The 16,659-nt window shown below is 35.5% G+C and overlaps 1 protein-coding gene across 1 annotated transcript in view; it reads left to right on the top strand.

Moving 5' to 3' along the window:
• The window catches only part of AIDA (axin interactor, dorsalization associated), an 87,219-nt gene that overhangs the window by 14,841 nt on the left and 55,719 nt on the right, over nt 1-16,659 (top strand). The window contains exons 2-4 of the mRNA XM_007936949.2: nt 3,546-3,615; nt 10,471-10,524; nt 10,962-11,016. Of these exons, the coding sequence (XP_007935140.1) occupies nt 3,546-3,615; nt 10,471-10,524; nt 10,962-11,016 (179 nt within the window). The remainder of the gene's footprint in view (nt 1-3,545; nt 3,616-10,470; nt 10,525-10,961; nt 11,017-16,659) is intronic.

Raw genomic sequence — 16,659 nt, 5'->3', positions numbered from 1 at the left:
TTTTTAATGCATTTTATTGAAATACAATTTATGTATAGTGAAATACACAAAACTAAAGTGATATGGGACAATACTTTTTTTTTTTTTTTTGCAGTGTTCCCTCCCCAACCCTCCCACCCCTGGCAACCAGCAAAGAAGGTTTCCCTCCATGTATAAACCTTTCCTTGACCCTCCACAACCATGAATTAATACTATATTTGTCCTTCTGTGATTGACTTACTTCACTCAGCATAATGTCCTCCAAGTTCATCCATATTAATGTGATGTTTTGCAGACTGTACATTATTCTTTAGTACTGCATAGCATTCCATTATGTGTATGTACCATAGTTTGGTCATCCACTCTTCTGCTGTAAATCTTAGAGATAAGCCCCTTGCCAGATATGCAATTCTCGGCAAATATGAATTTGTTGCTGTCTTTTTTGTTATGTGCTTTTTCGTGGTATCGATTTCTTTGTTCCATATAATTTTCTATGTTGAGCTTGTTTTGTTTATGAATTGTGTTATCACTTCCTTCATTGCTATTGATTTAGTACTTGCTGACTATTTTTGCTGGTCCTCTTTTTTTTATGTGAAGGTTTATAATTTTTCCTTGAGGTTACCCTGTGATTTATAGATTTCTTCCCAAGTGTAGAACAGTCCGTTCTATCTTGTAGTTGTCTTGACTTCCCTACCATCTAGAAGTTCTGTAATGACACAGTTTTTTGGTTTGTAATTGTCCTCATTTGTCAATTGATATCTTTGGTTCCATGTTTACAATCTTGTAGACTTATTTACTTTGGATACTTCCATAGCTGGGTTGATTCCTGGGTTATATCATCATGTGTGTTAATGGTCAGTTGCTGTTGACTATTGTTGCTTCTCTGTCCAAAGGGTTCCCTTTAGCATCTCTTGTAAGGTTGGTCTGGTTTTAACAGATTTCCTTAGTTTCTGCTTATCTGGAAATACCCTAATTTCACCATCATATTTGAGGAACAGTTGTGCTGGGTACATAATTCTTGGTTGGAAATTTTACTCCTTCAGTGTTTTATATATACCATCCCATTTTCTTCTCGCCTGCATGGTTTCTCTTGAGAAATCCGACCTTAGTCTTATTGGTTGCCCCCTGTAGGTAACTTTTCATTTTTCTTGTACTGCTCTCATGATTCTATATTTGTCTTTGGTTTTGGTAAGTTTAATGATGATATTATATGTCGTGGTGATTTTCTTTTGGGGTCTATCCTGTTTGGAGTTTGTTGGACTCCCTGAGTGGATATATTTTCATCTTTCATCATACCTGGAAAATTCTCTTGCAATAAATCTTGGACAATTTTCTCTGTGGTTTTATTTGTGTCTTCCTGTTCTGGAATTCTGATTACATGTAGGTTATTCCTTTTGATGGTATCCCACATGAACCTTAGGCTTTCTTCATTTTGTTTTGATCTTTTTACTAATTGATCCCTTTCCAAAGAAGTGTTCAGGTATTTGCCTTCAGTTTCCCTAATTCTGTCTTCCATTGATTCAGTTCTGCTCCTTTGCCCATTCAATGTCTTATCTGTTTCTGAAAATTTAGTGTTAATCTTCTGGATTTCTGTGTTTAGATTTTGTATCATTTCCAATTTGTCATTTATTTTGTCATTTTGTTCTTGTATTGTCTTTTGAAATTGTTGTAGGGTTTTGTCTGTGTTTTCTTTGATCTGTCTCTCAATTCGTTGAAGATACTTAAATATAATTCTTTTGAATTCCTTATCAGTGAGTTCCAATCCTGCGTCTTCCTCAGGGATGTGTTTTGGGTCTGTATCCTGGTCTCTTGTTTCTCCTGCTTTATCTTGCTTCTTTGTGTGGACTGTGATGCTCTGAGGCATTGTGACGTTTTTGTGTTTATATTTAATTGGTGATTGTATGTTGGAGTGACTTGCCCACGATTTTCATCTTCTTTGTTTTGTTTGTATGTTATCTGTGCAAGCAGCGTACTGTGCTATGCTCCTCTGTTTGCTAGTGAGTAACACTTATACACTCAGCACCGTCTCCTTTGCTTTTGTCAGACTCTCATATGTCCCTGTCACCCTTGGCAAACAGAGCCTATTGCTAGGTCCCTGGAATCTGAACAAGGAGGCTATCACTTTAAAATCCAAAATGGTTGCCACTTGTAAAGATTCAAAATGGGCTGTGCTCTTGGTCACTTTAAATATGCAAAATGGCCACTGCTTGTAAACATTCTAAATGGCTGCACCCTTGGTCATTTTAAATATCCAAAATGGTGGCTGCATGTAAACAATCAAAATGGCTGCGGCCTTTGGACAGTGGAAAGTCAATAGCTCAGGTTGTCTCCCATCTTGCTGTTTCCTTTCCTAGTCATAGGCCACCAGTGCAGTCGTTCCTGCAGCCCTTGGTGACCAGGGCTGATCTTGTGTAGGTCAGTTCTCAGGTCCCAGCACCACTTGGAGCTATTCAAGCTGTTGGTCCCATTGGAGTAGCTGACAGTCTGCAGTTCCGATCGTCACTGTACTCACTGTTTTCATTCAGGTTTTTCCACTAGTTGGTGCCTAATCCACTTCTGTATAGTTCCTTTCAAAGCTCAGAGCTCCAGGATTATCTTCTATATCTCTGTCAATTGGTTTTTCTTTTCTTTGTTGAAGCGGATGTGTGTCGCTTGTCTGCCTATTCCTCCATCTTACCAGAAGTCCTTTTTAAAATTTTTTAAAAAATCTTTTTACTGTTCAGTTGTAAGAGTCAGTTTTTCGTTTTTGCTTTCTCAAGAATAGCTTCGACTATTGGGAGCTCTGGTAGGTTAGTGCATAAGGCACTTGACTGCTAGCCAGAAGGCTGGCAGTTCAAACCCACCACCCACTCCTTGGAAGGAAGGTTGGGAAGTCTATTTCCATAGTGATACCACCTCGGAAACCCAAGTAGGGGTCGTCATGAGTCGGGTCTGATTGGACGGCACGTAACAACAACAACATTGTGCAGCTTGGGCTAGTGACATGGATCTATCTTTAAAAACTCACCTGAACCCTACCTGCTAAAGTCTGGTGTTAGTTGTATAAACAGTGATTTCCGTGTCTAATTTATAAAGGGATTTCTTTATTTTCCATAAAAGTTCTTTTCAGAAGATGTCATTTGATAGAGTATTATCACTTTGTCATCAGCAAATTAATGATAGACTGTTAAAGTATCTCTAGCTTGTACTATTACTGGTACTCACTGGACATGTTTATGCAGAATCTGGACAACTGTTTATTGGCATATTAGAGAAGAAATTCATGTAATACAAAGGAAGTTGGATAAGATGCCCTTCAGGTTTCTTCCAGCTCCCAGTTTCTATTTTTACTGTGTGTAGAGAAGAAATTTGTCCTAGTGAAATGGTTTGAAAAGTATTACATCGTGTTTTCATTATCTTTGTATAAAGAGTTTAATTCTAAAGATAATGTAGTTTTATACTTTGAAAACAGACTAAAGTATTGCTGTACTTGATGTCTATTTTTTAAACAATTTTTTTTACCCTGTTGCACTTGAAATAGTTTGCTTTCTTTCAGTTGAAAAGAATGTCTTTTTTTCTTTTTACAGATTAGCAAGACATCTACAAAAAGAGGCCCAAGCTCAGCACAATAATTCTGAATTCACAGAAGAACAAAAGGTACCACAAAATAATCTCTTGATATATCAGGTCCCAAATGAAAAGAGTTCTGTCTTTTGAGTCCGTTAAGCAAAAAACAAACAAAAACTTGTTACACTTTTAGTTGAAAAGAATGATAATGGTTATGCTTTGCCTGAGTTGAGTTTTCATCATTAAGTGATCATTTAGAGGTGCCATATGATCTATCACTTAATGAGTTTCTTTATTCAGTTCACTTGAGCACAAGCCATCCAGGCTTTGTTTAACCTTACTGGAGGCCATCCATACTTTGGTTGGGGTGAGTATGAGGGGTGGCCCAGAGACTGGAATTTGTCTGGAGTCACTTGGAGAAAGATAGAAGGGTTGTAAGTAATTGTATCCCACCTCAACACTTGTTTAACTGTGAACTTTCTAAACTCCTTCTCCCTTCTTCTCAATAATACAAACCAAAATCAAACAAACCAACCAAAAAAACCCATGACTGTGGAAAAAAACTAGTTCAAGTCAAGAATTTGGCATAAGAATCCATCAGCAAAATGAGTGCATAAGGTTGCAGAATGTTCCAGTGATGCTCTTTCTCCTTGAATTAAAATATTTGTGTGTCAAGTTGATTCCCTGAACTATTAGAGATTATGAAAAATTAGATACTTTTAAAAAGCTTTACTCTAAAGGAGTGGGAAGAAATGGGAGGAAACAACTCCCATTTTTCCTAGCTCAAACTGTCTAGTATTAAGTCAATTTTTAATCTTGTAGATAAAGCAAAAAATTGTGTCAGTCTTTCCCTTACATATCCATGTGGTAAAATTAATCTCTTAAGACAATGTGAAAATTATGATGACCTAAATTGCTTTTTTTATTATTTTTTATTATTTTGCATAAAGGTAAAATTAATCTCTTAAGACAATGTGAAAATTATGATGACCTAAATTGCTTTTTTTATTATTTTTTATTATTTTGCATAAAGGGTGGTGAGTGGTAGGAGTAACTTTTTATACATAATTTAAGTACATCTAAACACAGTTTTTATTCCATCATAGGAGTTTGGGGGAGGGGAGGAAGAAAGAGCCGATGAAAAGGGTTAGCCATACTTCTTGCTCAAGTTAGTATATTTGTATTTTTTAAGTATTTAAATTAAAAAGAAAAACAAAAAAAACAACTCCAAAGCCAAAAAACATGTTGCTGTGTTCAAAAAGAGTATTCTAATTTTTTCCTTTAATAATTGCTATTTTCCACAATAACAGCATGATCTATTATTTACACTTTCCTGAACTTAGTTGGTCTTTTTGTTTCTTGTTTGTTTTTGGTATTGGCGTGTATTGAATACTTTGATTAGACTTTGCTATTTATCTGAAACGGCTTCTTTTGTAGGAGACATGCTGTAATCCTTTGCACACTGAGAGATCTCACGTTAGCCTTTCTGGAAATCTTGATTCCAGATCCAGAAACTTATGTAGAATACAGGATATGGTGACCTTTTGTTAAAACAGCTCCCTAGATTTAGGAGACTTGGGAATTTTGTCTGGAAAATAATGGCCACAGGAAATGATTGATTTGTTTAAGGGAAGGAACAAAAGACTATGCTTTACTACCTCTCTAAGATTTGTCATCATCTAGGAATTAACTAACAAGAGTTCAAATACCTAAATTTTGATGATCAGCATCTCAAATGTCTGAGTGTATAAATTGAGAGCTAATAGTATGTTAGGAATATAGAACAAAATGAAATTTATGGAATTAAAAATTTTTAAGGAATCCATACTTTACCTTTTTACCTTGAGTTGCTTACATGCATTATAGATGTTGGAACATCTATTGGTTAGCTATAGAACCCATGAGCAACATGACCTTAAATATAAAGTGACCTGATCTTCCAAAACAAACTAAAATTACCAAAAACAAATAAACAAGCAAACAAAAAACCACAGGGAAATGAGCCTTGTCTAATGATGATAATTCTACCAATGGGGGAGCGGTTAACTTTTTCTTTAAACTTTCTAAGGCTGAAACTTGTGTTCAACAAAGCCATCCCATAATGTATAGCTGCTCTTTAGCAGCCACGTGGCTGCCTGTGTTTTTGCAGTTTATCTTTGGTTACAAAGGCCCCCCTAGATCTTATACTGCTAAAGGACCAAGGAGGGAAGCCTCTGAAATCTGGAGACAAGAACACTTAGTCTTGAATACTGACTCTGTCTCTGGGCCTCAATTTCCTTATATATGAAATGAAGGATTAGATAACACTAATGATCTTAAAAGGTATCCCCCAATCTTCTACTCTCTACCTTTGAAGCATTCTTCACCTCCTCCTTTCCTGGAGGCCTGTTTTCTGAGGTATTTATTATTTGTAATAGCTGCCTAGGAGGCATTTGTGGCTGCCAGTTGTGACTTCAGAGAGAGCCTGTGCGTGCCTGCCTATTCGTTGGGCTTGGAGAAGAACTCCCAAATCACTCTGTACTACATTATGAATATAAGGCAAGTTATATGCATTTAAAAATTTAATTTTCTTTAAAAATACAAGAAAAACATTCACAGTGGGCCAAAAAAAACTCATCAAAATGTTAGGCCTTATGTGAATGTCACATAAGGAAAAAGTTATCAAAGACTCCTAGTTGATAAATGATTAGAAAACAAGGATTTTCCAGATGTGTTCTGGGGAACATTGGTTCTGAAACTTAGTGGATGTTATTTAAACAGGGAGAGTTTGTGATTTCTCAGGACTTTTAATGTGCTAATATGTATGTTTAGTTTTTTTAGTTGGTATGTAGTGTTTATTTGTCTTTGGACATTCCCCCTTCGCCTTTTAGAACATTTTATTGGGTCTAGTGTTCTGAAGAACCTATTATGGGAAATTCTGATACAGACTGTTGAGTCTGCAAAATTAATCGAAAGCCAGACTTGACACAGAAGCCAATGAGAGGAAACTTGATTGTAGTTTCCGCAAAAGAGGAAAATGGAGAACATTACCTATGCTAAGCAAAATTGTTGTTTATAGTTTTTATTTTCAATTATATTTAATATTTTAAATGTTTTTGTGATAGTGCCAAATTTTAGAATCATGACAGCCATACTGTTGTTCATGGAATATTTTAAAAAAATTAAACCTTGATGTTTCTAAAGAGTTTTCTTTATGATGTACTTCACTGTCTAGCTCACAGTGGGCTCTGAAAAATATTTGATGAGTAAATGCTTTATTAGATCTTCGATTATTGATATTTATTTGCATACCATTATTTTAAGAGGGAGCTCTGGTGACGTAGTGGGTAAGGCATTTGACTGCTAACCAGAAGGCTGCCGGTTCAAACCCACCAGTCACTCCTGGGAAGGAAGGTTGGGCAATATACTTCCGTAGTGATACTGCCTGGGAAACCCAAGGAAGGGTCGCGAAGGGTCTCTATGAGTCAGATCGACTCAACGGTAATGAGTTTGGTTTTTGGGTTTATTATTTTAAGATAAATAAATCCTGATCTTTGAGAGGTAGCTTCTATGCATCTTCACAATATTTATTTTAAATTTAACTCTGTAACAGAATTATTGATTCCTCTAACCCTTATTAATTGGTGATAAATAGTATAAAAACTTCTTGTGGACTGTATGCATAATAGTCTCAAAGAATTCTGGTGTAAAATAAGAAAGTTTATAATTCTTACTTGATCCTCCCTCAGGACTAGTTGACTTGGTCTCAGTAGTTTTGTCATTGTAACAACTGAGTTAGATAGGACTTTACAGCAGTGGGTTTGATTTTAGTAGCCAAAGCATAGCTGCCAAAAGCTTTCATTCCACTGTACTCCCTGCTTTGGTTAGTAGATTTTCTCATGTACGTTTCTGGACAGAACAGAATGCCCTGTCTCATGATGCTTAGAAAGTTTTTCTCGGTTTTGAATCAAATTTGGTGGTAATGAGAATTCCAGCACTACATACTTGTTTTATATTTTATAGATTTCTTCCTTTCCACTCCCTCCTCACTTCCCTTCCTCCCTCGTCTCAGTTAGGCAGTGGGTGATTGGCTGTTTAAATCTGAAAAACTAAGTGTGGATTAAGTGAGACGATACTGATTTAATTATGTGTATTTTTTCAAACCTATTCTCCTTAGATAAATTGAATACATTTTAGAAAGTTAATTTAGCATTTTAATTGTCCATTTTTATTCCATCTTTTCTTTCACCACTCTTTTTGAGTTGTCAGTTTTCTTAGCAATAATGCAGTGAAATAATTAATGTTCTGAAAATGAACACATTTTCCACTTTTGTATCATACTGGGTATAAGCAAGTAATTTGAATCATTTAAATCTTTCTAAGATTAAACTTCACTTACCTTCAGTGTTTATCTAACTGTACATTAGTTAATAGTCAAGAGTTGGTGCACATGACCTTCTGCTGCTTAAATACTTTTTCTAAGAAAGGTAGAGTTTAATTACAGTAGCAAGCACTTGGTACATCAGTATTAAAAAATTAAATACTACATGTTTTAAAATTTATTTCTACAGATGAAAATGACAGTATTTTGGTCCTTTTTTAATACTGAGGTTGGGTGTGGTCCCTTAAAATAGTTATGAATAATGCCTATTGGTATTTTGCCGTACTTCAATAGATTCTGGATAAAAAGTTGTTGCTTTTGCTTAACTTGAAATGTTTAAATTTAAAATAGTTTAATAGTAGACTCATAGTTATAAAACTAGCATTTTACCTTACATGTTGAAGGCATCTAATCAAATGGATTTTATGGTAAAAAGGAAAAAGGAGTTAACTAATATGATGTTTAAAGACATATTCATTGATACACCTCACTTAATACAGATAAAATCCTTTTTAAAAAACAAATGTGAAGAATATAAAGTAGTAAGTTGTAGCTAATCTATATAAAATTAAATATGTTGTTTTGTACAAAAGACATAGATGTGTAGGGTATGTTAACCTCTCTGTTTTAAGTTTTCATAGCTATAAAATGGGGGAAATAGTATCTAATAGTATCTAACTTACAAGGTTATAGTGAGGATGGAATTAATTAATTTTTATAAATCACTTAGGAAAGCCTGTCACTTAGTAAATGCTCAATAGTTGGCTATTATAATATTTATATATGATAATATTTATGATCATTATTAGCATTTAAAATTGTTACTGATTTTTTTCAGATTTTAGTGATATATTTTAACAACAACAATTTCAAAATAATGAGATTTCGTAGAGAAAAGACTATTGCTGGTTTCTAAGCAAAACGTATTTGAGAAAGGTATATAGATCCACTCTGAGTATCTTGAATTCTTGTGCTGTTACTATATTTAAATATAAAATCTTCAGAATGAAATTGGACATTTTCTAAACTGTTATGCTGGAATTGAAAATAATTTTTAAAGATTGTGGGAGCAATTAAATATTGTTATTTCTTCCTTGGCCGAGAGTCATGTCTTGCTCAGTAGTGGTTTACTTTGTACGTTGTTATACCACTTGTTTATTGTAGGAATAAATGATTGTCTAGTGCCTGTGAAACTAAGTACCAGTGGCCAGGATGTCATTGTTATGTGCTGTCGAGTCAGACCCAACTCATAGTGACCCCTCCTTGGGTTGCCGAGGCAGTATCACTACGGAAGTAGATTGCCCCATCTTCCTTCCAAGGAGTGGCTGGTGGGTTTGAACCGCCAGCCTTCTGGTTAGCAGTCAAGTACCTTAGGCATTATGTGATAGTATTTGTTATCCTCTTTGCTCCTCATTTGCATCCCCAAGAAAATTCACAAAAAAGAAAACCACTAAATCCAATTTACTAAATTTTGCAAGTAATCAACGTTTAGAAAAACAAGACTTTCCCTTCTAAATAGTTCATTGTTCAGGCATTGCGATACTTTCACTCTCGAATTAGAAATTGATTTGCTTCTAATAAGAACTTTAGAAATGTCTGTTTTAGAAGAACTTGGAAGTCTTGATGGGTATAATTCAGCTGTCTGTTCTTTGGGTCTCCTCTTTTATTCTGTTCTAGTCATTTATGTTCTGATTAGTGTTTACCTGGATAGTTGAAATAATCTGATAGATCTTACTTTTAGTCTTTTCCTATTTCTACCTAAACCTGTATATCCGGTTATCACCACAATTTTCTTAAAGGGTAACTATGATAGAGTCACTATTCTGTTCAGAACACTTCTGTGTGATTTATTGCTGCAGTAGGAACAAATTCCTTCATTAGTTGTTTTCTAAATTCTTTGGTTTTAAAAATCCTCCCAGCCGTTGGGGCTTTATGACTAATACCGATTCCTGTTCTGTTTCCTCAGGACATATAATGGCAGAGTCAAATGCCTTTGCTTTTCTTATCTCACACAATAGAACGTGATCTTATTAAGGGCAATGGTTATGCTCTATCATTTATATTTGTTTTATAGTTTACTATAATATGTAAAACAGATTTGATCGTAAAATTTGCCACCATTCCTCATAAATGGTGATTCTGCTTAATATTGCCTATGTTTTCAAAACAAGTCAAGGTTGAACTTAAGCCAGAATTAACTTCTACCATTGTGCTAATTTTCAGGTATTTTTGTTTTTAAGTTTCTTAGTGACTTTCAGCCTTTATGGAGAAGAAGAGAAGGCAAATCTTGAAAACGAAGATATCTTGAGGGCCCTTTAATTCATATATGAAGTTATTGCCAAAGCAAACTTGCTTTACAGTTGGTCGTGACAAGTTAGGTCAGGAGGGAATATGTGCTCACCTTCTCTCCCTTATCCAGCCTTTCAGCTCCTGCGACTCTTCTCTAACTTCTGCAGGATGCTGGAAAAAAATAAAATTTAACTTAATTAAAAGAATTATAGATCTCTTATCAATAAAAAGTAACTTGCTAAAAAAAAGTTTTATAGCACCTAACTGCTGTTTATCTTTTTTTCTTTTTCCTGCAGAAAACCATAGGCAAAATTGCAACATGCTTGGAATTACGAAGTGCAGCTTTACAGGTAAATAGGGTCCCCCCACCTCCTTTTCTTAATAAAAGGAAAAGAAATTATTCTGAATGAGTCTGATAAAATATTACACATACATGCCAAAAGTATCATCTCAGAATAGTTTTATAACAATAGGAATTCATCAGTTAAACAAATACTTCTAGTATTTAATTAACATTTTATGAACAGTGAAAACAAAACATAAGATTTCAATTTTTTTCTGGTACTTTTAGCCTGAATATTTTCAAGACTATGAAACAAACCAAAACTAATTTGTGACTTTTCATTTTAAATCTTGAAAGCAGGAAATAGATTCTTTTTTGGGGGGAGGGGGCTACTTTTTGAATATTTGGTTCTCGCTACTTAAAAGACATAAGAGTGTTTATAGATAATGGAAGTGTGGTGAAATCTTTGTATAAAAAAATATAATTTGCTTATTTTAAATTTAGTCCACACAGTCCCAAGAAGAATTTAAACTGGAGGATCTGAAGAAGCTAGAACCAAGTAAGTTTTGTGTTTTAGAGATAGTTCTTAGAAAAATATTTAATCTAGACAGTAGGTCATTTAGCATGTTTTAATATTTGATTTATTTTTGTTAATGTCTAGTCCTATGTGGTTTTTTGTGCTTTTATAATTTCTATAAAATTGTTGAATTTCACTTTCATGATGTTGTTGTTGTTATGTGCTGTTGAGTCGGACCCGACTCATAGCGACCCCTCCTTGGATTTCCGAGGCAGTATCACTACAGAGTTGATTGCCCCATCTTTCTTCCAAGGAGTGGTTGGTGGGTTTGAACTGCCAGCCTTGTGGTTAGCAGTCAAGTGCCTAGGCACTGTGTTACCAGAGAATACGGAAAATTATTTGATGTACATTTGTACACCTCATCTAAGAATGTATTAACATTTATTTTGTTTTAATCACATTAATAAGACTATATTTACTATGGCAAGCATTTATAGTAGAGTGTCCTGGATAATCTTGTTACAGCAATTGATGCCTGTTTACTCTGTATTTCATTGAAAACTACAATCTAGCTGTTTGAGCTGCTCTATAAAATATTTCTTTGTTGTCTTCCTTTACCTTCCCTTCTTTAAAACTTTTTGGAAGTAAACAATTCCTTTAAATGTTTTGGTGGTTAGAATGCTGCCAGATGAAGCTTTTTTGATGGTGAAATGAATATACTCTTAGGGGAAATGTGTGCAGTGTGGGCAAAGGCAAAATAATTAAATGAATGTAAGGCAATATTCTCTTCTTTCATTGATTCAAGACTGAATATCTTAACACTTTCATGTAAATTAAGAACAGGAGATTTTACTTACCTGCCTTTTAAGTCATATTTCCAAGTAGGCATCATAATATCATAGTATTTTAGAACATAAGAGTCTTAAGAGCTATTTAGTCAAATTCTCTTACTTATACTTGAGGAAAGAGATTAAATAATTTGTCCCATTTCACTCAAACCCTTATTAGCAAAGCAGGACCCAACTCTCTGATCAGTCTAGTGCTCTTTTCACACTAGTATGATTGCTCAGTGTTTCAGTGACTCAGATAAGAGACACAAGATTAAATTTATCTCCTAAGAACTAAAGGCAGTGTTGATACAGATTGCATAAACTTGCAATTTCTAATTATTTTACAGCAGACCTGACAAAGACAGCTATATATTACTTGAGGTAATTGCATTGTGATTGTAATTGCAGCTCCAGTACAAGAAAAGAATTCTCATAGTCTATATTAAAGAAGGTCTAAATTCTATTGTTTGGGCTGGTAGAGGGAAGTAACAGAAAAATAGTAATACATAGCAGATTTGTTGTGACTCTAGTGGTTTTTCTACAGTTGTGATATTTTTGAACACTATCCTTTTGAAGACGGCAAGAATTATGAGGAACCATGTTACTTTTTTATTTTTTTATTGTGATTTGGGTGAAAATTTACAGAGCAAGTTCACTTTCCATACAGCAGTTGACATACACTTTGTCTCATGACATTGACTACAATTTTCCACAATGCAACAGCTCCCCTCCCACTTCCTCCCGATAGTTACCTCTTCCCTGTGTTCATCCCTCCATGCACTCCTGCCCCCTAAGCTGTCTCCCTGTACACACACAGCCCTTCTTTCTCCCATGATTGTTCTCTCCAAGGAGTGTATCTACCTCAGGTAAATTTCAACTCATACGCCTGTCTTGTTTGGCTGGGTGCCACAGGTGTGGGTTGGTGCAATTCCAGACCTGAAGGGCAGCTAGGGGCCATAGTCTCAGTGGTTCTACCAGGCTCTATTGGACCAGCAAACCTGGTCCCCCCCCTTTTTTTTTCCCAAATGATTTTGAGTTTTGTTTCACATTGTTCTCCCTCTCTATCCAGGTCTCCTACATAGATCCCCCTCCAAGTGGTTGACAGTGGTAGCTGGGCACCATCTAGTTCTTCCGGTCTCATAGTTGTATAGGCTGCGGATTTCATGGTATACCAGTCACTAGGGCTAATTGTTTCCATGAATCTTTGATTTTCTCCATTCTTCTTTGCTCTGGACAAGGAGAGACCCATTGTTGCATCTAGATGGCTGCTTGTAAGCTTTTAAGATCCCAGTCGCTGCTTGCCAAAGTAGGCAGTGGAACAATCAATGTTTTGTGTAGTATGTTACACCAGTTGAGCTTGATGTCCTCTGTGACTATGGTCCTGAGACCACAGATTCAACCACTCGCTCCCTCTGGGTAGCTGGCTGTGACCAAGAAGTGATTACAACCTTGTCCCTTGTCAGCTTTACTATACACCTGGGAATTCAGATCATGCAAATATACTTACAGGACCATTGTCTGCCAACCGTATACAGGAACCATGTTATTTTAATAATATGGCTACCTTATGTAATCAAAATCTTTTTTTTTTTTTTTTTTGTTACATGAAATGTAATTTTGTACTCGGAAATAATAGTTCTTACCTAGGTCCATGGTATATAGGAATATCAATGAAAATACAAAATTTCTCACAAATTTTTAACTAATTTCTTATGCCTGTAAATTTATGACTTCTTTACCATTAACAAATATTTTATATAAGAATATTTTTTGTAACAGCTTTATTAAGCTGTAATTCACATACCGTATAAGTCACCTATTTAAATTATACCAATTCAGTGGTTTTTAGTATATTCCCAGAATTGTACAACTAACCACAATCAATTTTAGAACATTTTCATTACCTCAAAAAGAAACACTACATCCATTCTCCATTCCCCTCTAATTCCCCAATTCCTAGATCTAGGCAACCATGAATCAGCTTTCTACATCTGTAAGTTTGCCTGTCCTAGACATTTCATATACATGGAATTATACAATATGTGGTCTTATGTGACTGGCTATATACTAGATGACATCACCCAGCTGTCAGTTTGTCATACTGTGGTGGCTTATGTGTTGCTGTGATACTGAAAATTATATCACTGGTGTTTCAAATACCAGCAGGGTCACCCATGGTGGCAGGTTTCAGTAGAGTTTCCAGACTAAGATAGGCTGGGAAGAAAGGCGTGGTGATCTTCTGCTGAAAATTAGCCAGTGAAAACTTTGTGGCCCACAACAGAAAATTGCCTGCAGTAGTGTTGGAAAATGAGCCCATTAGGTTGCAAGGTACTCAAATACGTAATGGCCACAACAATGAGTTCAGACATACCAATAATTATAAAGATGGCATGGGACTGGGCAGTATTTCATTCTGTTGTACATGGAGTCACCACTAATGGGAGCTGACTTGATGGCAAGTAACAACAGCAACATATGTAAGATTATTTTAAGAAAGACTCATTGGCTTTAAATAAGAATATTATAACCACAGTCAGGATGTCTGTTATATAATTGTTCTAAAGAATAGTATAGTGTTAACTTTTTCTAAATGATAAGAATAATAGGATTTTGGCTATCCTTAGTTAGTCACTATTTCCATTAGTCTTTTTTATTTGTTTCTAAGCAAAATTGAAGATTATTAAAGATAGAGGTAGGATGACTATAAAAATTGTAAATCACTTATCCGTAGATATTTTTTATCTCTTTTTATAAAAACTCACTGCCATTGAGTTGTTTCCCGCTCACAGGCCGCTCCCCCTTTGGGTTTCCAAAGAAGTATCTCTATGGAAGTAGATTGCCCCATAAAACATGCTCAAATATTTCTGTTACCTCCCAGGATCTTTTATTGATAATAATGGTTATAGTTTTTAAGAATAACAGCTATATGCTAGGCATTTGGTTAAATCATCTCAGTTATATTTTGCTAAAGACGACACTGACATTTGCCTGTGAACTCACAATTTGGAAATGCCAGAAATGGCTCTCAGCCGTGGTCTGCAGGACCCCAAAGCCTGTGTTCTTTCCACAGGTTATTAAGACCTGTAATGGTGCAATGCTGACATCATTCCTAGATAACATAGTTCTTAAGTCCAGGCTTCTGTGAAATTATTGACCCAGATGTTAGTAGAAGATTGGATTAAAATCTGCATTGATTTTCTGTTCCTCTTTTGTTTTTTTTTAAAGATTTGGAGCAGGGATGGAAAGGAAAGATACTTTTATTGGGATTCATTTTTATATATTTTGAATTTATATAATGATTTTCATTTTTACTTTGCTCTTCTCGGTGCTTAGGTGACACAAACTGTTAAGTGCTTGACTACTAGCTGAGAGGTTGGTGGTTTGAACCTACCACAGGCACTTCAGAAGACAGGCTTGACAATCTGCTTCTGAAAGGTCACAGTCTGAAAAACCCTGTAGAGCAGTTTTACTCTGTGTACATGGGGTCATCATGAGTTGGAATCAACTTGATGTTTTCAGTGATATTTAATATTGCTTTGTAAAGAAAAGTAAAAGTGTATACTGTAACTTAGTAGGATGTGTTCTGTAATTTTGATTTTATCAACGCTAGGTACTTCGTATAAAATTTAATTATTTTAGCAGAATTCAACATTTTCTACAAGTTGATCTTTGATTATAATGCAGATCAAGTACTTTTAGTTGAACTGGCCTCTGCCTTTTCAAATACTATGTTGTTGTTTGTTTTTTTGTGCCTTTGAGTTGGACCCGACTCACAGCAACCCCTCCTTGGGTTTCCAAGGCGGTATCACTATGGAAGTAGATTGCCCAACCTCCCTTCTGAGGAGTGGCTGGTGGATTTGAACCACCAGTTTTCTGGGAAAATTAATGAATGACTGTAACTTTTAGTATGTTGGACTTAGTTGATTTATTTTGTCTAATGTATTATTCCCCCAAAGATTCTTAAATGTTAACTCTTGATAATCTATTTGGAATTCATGCTAAAACTAAGATCTTGAAAGTACCAATCGTTTAATTTTCTTATGTTAATCTTTGGAAATATACTAGTTCTTACTCAAACATATCTCCCCCTCCCCATCCTGTAAAATCCCCTTCTACTGACTCATCCTTCAAGGCTCCAAGAAATCCTACCTTTTCTAGAAAGCTTTCTCTGCTCTCCCTAGTCATAATTAAACTGCTTCCTCTTCTTTATAGAAGCACTTTTTTTTACCTTTATTATCATAATTGTCCATATATTTTTCTTATATTTGTTTGTCTCCTCAAGGAGATTGTGAATAACCTTTGTGTTTTCTCTTGTTGTTGTTTTGTGCCCTCAAGTTGGACCCGACTCAGAGCAACCCCTCCTTTGGTTTCTGAGGCGGTATCACTATGGAAGTAGATTGTGAACCTTCCTTCCGAGGAGTGTCTGGTCGGTTTGAACCGCCAGCCTTCTGGTTAGTAGTCAAGTGCCTTAGGCACTATACTAGCAGAGCTCTAATTCAATGCTTTACCAAAATTTGGTAAATTTTTGATAAATTCAATAGAATTAAATGTCTTCAGGGAATTTTTTCTCATAATCGAAAAAATGATCTTTTGGGCAGGAAGTGCTTCCCTCTTTTACCTGTCAGAGGGAAGCCACAAAAGCAGATCATGTTGTGATACTTGTGTGTGTTTGTGATTTTTAGAGTATAAGCTTCAGGAGGATGGTAGGTCCATGCTCTGTGAGAGTAGGCTGACAGTGGGGAATTTTTACTACCAGAATGTATCATCAGATGTCTGCTTTTCCAAGGTCCTAAGCTCTGGTAGCATAGTGGCTAAAGCACTTGACTGCTAACCAGAAGGCTGGCGGTTCAAACCC

The sequence above is a fragment of the Orycteropus afer genome, unplaced genomic scaffold (genome assembly GCF_000298275.1).
Source record: "Orycteropus afer afer isolate SDZICR_OR568_19922 unplaced genomic scaffold, OryAfe1.0 scaffold00039, whole genome shotgun sequence".
Classification (NCBI taxonomy): domain Eukaryota; kingdom Metazoa; phylum Chordata; class Mammalia; order Tubulidentata; family Orycteropodidae; genus Orycteropus; species Orycteropus afer.
The sequence above is the reverse complement of the archived record's forward strand: the minus strand, read 5'-3'. Positions and strand labels throughout refer to the sequence as shown.